At 29.5% G+C, this 2,432-nt stretch overlaps 1 protein-coding gene across 2 annotated transcripts in view; it reads left to right on the forward strand.

The window, feature by feature from the left end:
• The window catches only part of LOC106472535 (syntaxin-5-like), a 24,342-nt gene that overhangs the window by 10,455 nt on the left and 11,455 nt on the right, over positions 1 to 2,432 (forward strand). For both annotated transcript variants that reach the window (XM_013933190.2, XM_013933188.2), the window contains exon 4: positions 1,199 to 1,254. In XM_013933190.2, coding sequence (XP_013788644.1) covers positions 1,199 to 1,254 — 56 coding nt within the window. The remainder of the gene's footprint in view (positions 1 to 1,198; positions 1,255 to 2,432) is intronic.

Consider the following 2,432-nt stretch of genomic DNA (forward strand, 5'->3'; position numbering starts at 1 on the left):
AATATGCATCCTCATTCATCCTGACTTTTTTTGTGAAATCTCCATCTTTTAGTCTCAAAACTACATGTTGTGGTCTTTCTTTTATATATTGCGTTATGACATTTTGTGTAAAAAAAACATGTATGGGATGGAGAAAAATGGATGCCATTTTCGGATTTAGAATACAGGAATTACCATAGAACATGTAAAAATTTCAAGGCAAGAAACCATTGCAGGCCTGTGTAATTACTGGATGAACTGATGAGATTTGATATTTCTTGAAACTAGTTTTCTGTCAGCCATGGCATGGTTTTATTACCTAATCTGAGGTAGAGAGTTTACATCTTATACAACTGTGTGTGTGTCATGAACAGTCATTTGTAATGAGAAGATGTAACTGTTTGTCAAAAAACCCAATAAGAATGATATCTTCTGTTTTCTTGAGTGGCACAAACATAGATTATTTACCACTTTCAATTCACTCAACCTAATTTTGCATCTTTTTTTTTTACATTTTATTTCTAAAAACAACTTCAATGTATTATGGTAATGGTAATTGTGATATTTCGTCTTTAATTCTAAGCATGTCTGTGATGTCAATACAATAAAATAATTTGTTGGATAGGGGTGTATAAAAATGTTCCTCAAGGTTGACTCGAGTCACTAATTAATGGATATTTCTATACAATATTTTTTCTTTTCTCCTGCTGCCTTCTTCCTGTTTATTATGTTATATGTTTCTAATTGGTTTATGCCACTTTAAACTAATTTTGAATTAAAGGAACTATATTGTACATGATTCCTGACTCAGCTAGCAGTAACTGAACATTGAAAGCCAGAATGATAGGGAAAAAAATGCATGAAGTATTTACGTAATATAATTGAGAAACAGTGAAGTATAATAATCTGTAGAGTTGTGTGATCTGAGTTGCAAAGTATTCTATTAATATATACAGAACTGTTAGAAGTTGTGTAATTTTTAACCCTTTCAGAAACAAATAGAATATTTATCAATGATAGAAATACATTACAGTCAGTAAACATGAAGTAGCAACTTTTTAAAAATTTGGTCTACAGTTCAATGATGATGTGAGATTGAGGCTATAGAACGTCTATTTTTGCATTAAGTCTGTATGTAAGAAAAGTTATATATATACAGCCAATATATAAAGTGTTTTCAGTGACTAATCTATGTATTCGTTGGTTTGTTTTTATTCAGACAGATTGGAAAAGACATTAGCAACACCTTTACAAAGCTGGAAAAACTAACATTATGTAAGTTTACATAGCATAGATCCAATATAATCAATAAAGCAGACATGAAGTTTTGAGTCTAGATTTTCTATTTATAGAGAACTTAAATACAACCTGCATGATGTTCAAACCTACAACCTGCATGATGTTCAAACTTGTTCAGTTAAGTGCTATATGTGAACAAGTTTGAACATCATGCAGGTTGTAGTTAAGTTTTCTATGTTGTCACATATAGCACTTAACTACAACCTGCATGATGTTCAAACTTGTTCACCTATACAACTGCATATTTAAACAAACTTTGGTGATTTAGTGAACATTGAAAATGAAATGTATGTGCAAAGTGTTAACTGAAGTAAATTAATTAAAAAACAAAAGGGAAATTACCTTCTACTTCAGAAAGAAGTAATACTGTATTTAAAATACCAGTATTGTGACTCGCATCTTTATCAGAGTACAATGTAATGCAAAGACTAAGTACAACTGATGTAAAATTAGTATAACATGTACAAACATTGTATTAGATCTAATATAAATTTTGTCATTTATGAAAACATAATAATAACAAAGGATTTTAATATCTTTTATGTTCACATATTGTGATAATATAGCTTAAAAAATTTTAAATCTATCGTTACACAACAGAGCTTAATCTAAGACATATTGTTAAAACTAGTGAACCCATGGCTCACCTTAATGCAAATTTAATTCTTGAATTACTACTATTTTTCACTTCTTGAGTTTAATGATCATTGCCACTATAATGCAACTTTAATATCTTTAACCAAGTTACGAATGGTAATTTGTAGGCCTTCTTATTTACGTTCTCTTATGTAAATCAATTCCAGTTTTGATATTTTGGTAAGGCCTCATTTGGAGTATTGTTTTCAATGTTACTCCCATTACTGAAGAAAAAATTGATTTTATTTTTTAATTCAGAGAAGAGCAACTAAAATTATTCCTAGTTTGAAACATTTAAGTTTTAAAAAGAAACTCAAATATTTGAACTAATTTCTCTGGGATGTAAAAAAAACAAACAGAGATGTCTTGATTCAGGTGTTTAAAATCATCAAGGACTTGAATAAACTGTCCATAAAAGGTGTTATGGAGTGTTGAAAGAATAAGGTTGGAAGTAACTTCCTGAATATTAAAGGAAATAAGTAAATGATATGGAAGCCCAGACCGATAAGAATTAGCAA

This window comes from Limulus polyphemus, unplaced genomic scaffold, assembly GCF_000517525.1.
Source record: "Limulus polyphemus unplaced genomic scaffold, Limulus_polyphemus-2.1.2 Scaffold5410, whole genome shotgun sequence".
NCBI lineage: Eukaryota > Metazoa > Arthropoda > Merostomata > Xiphosura > Limulidae > Limulus > Limulus polyphemus.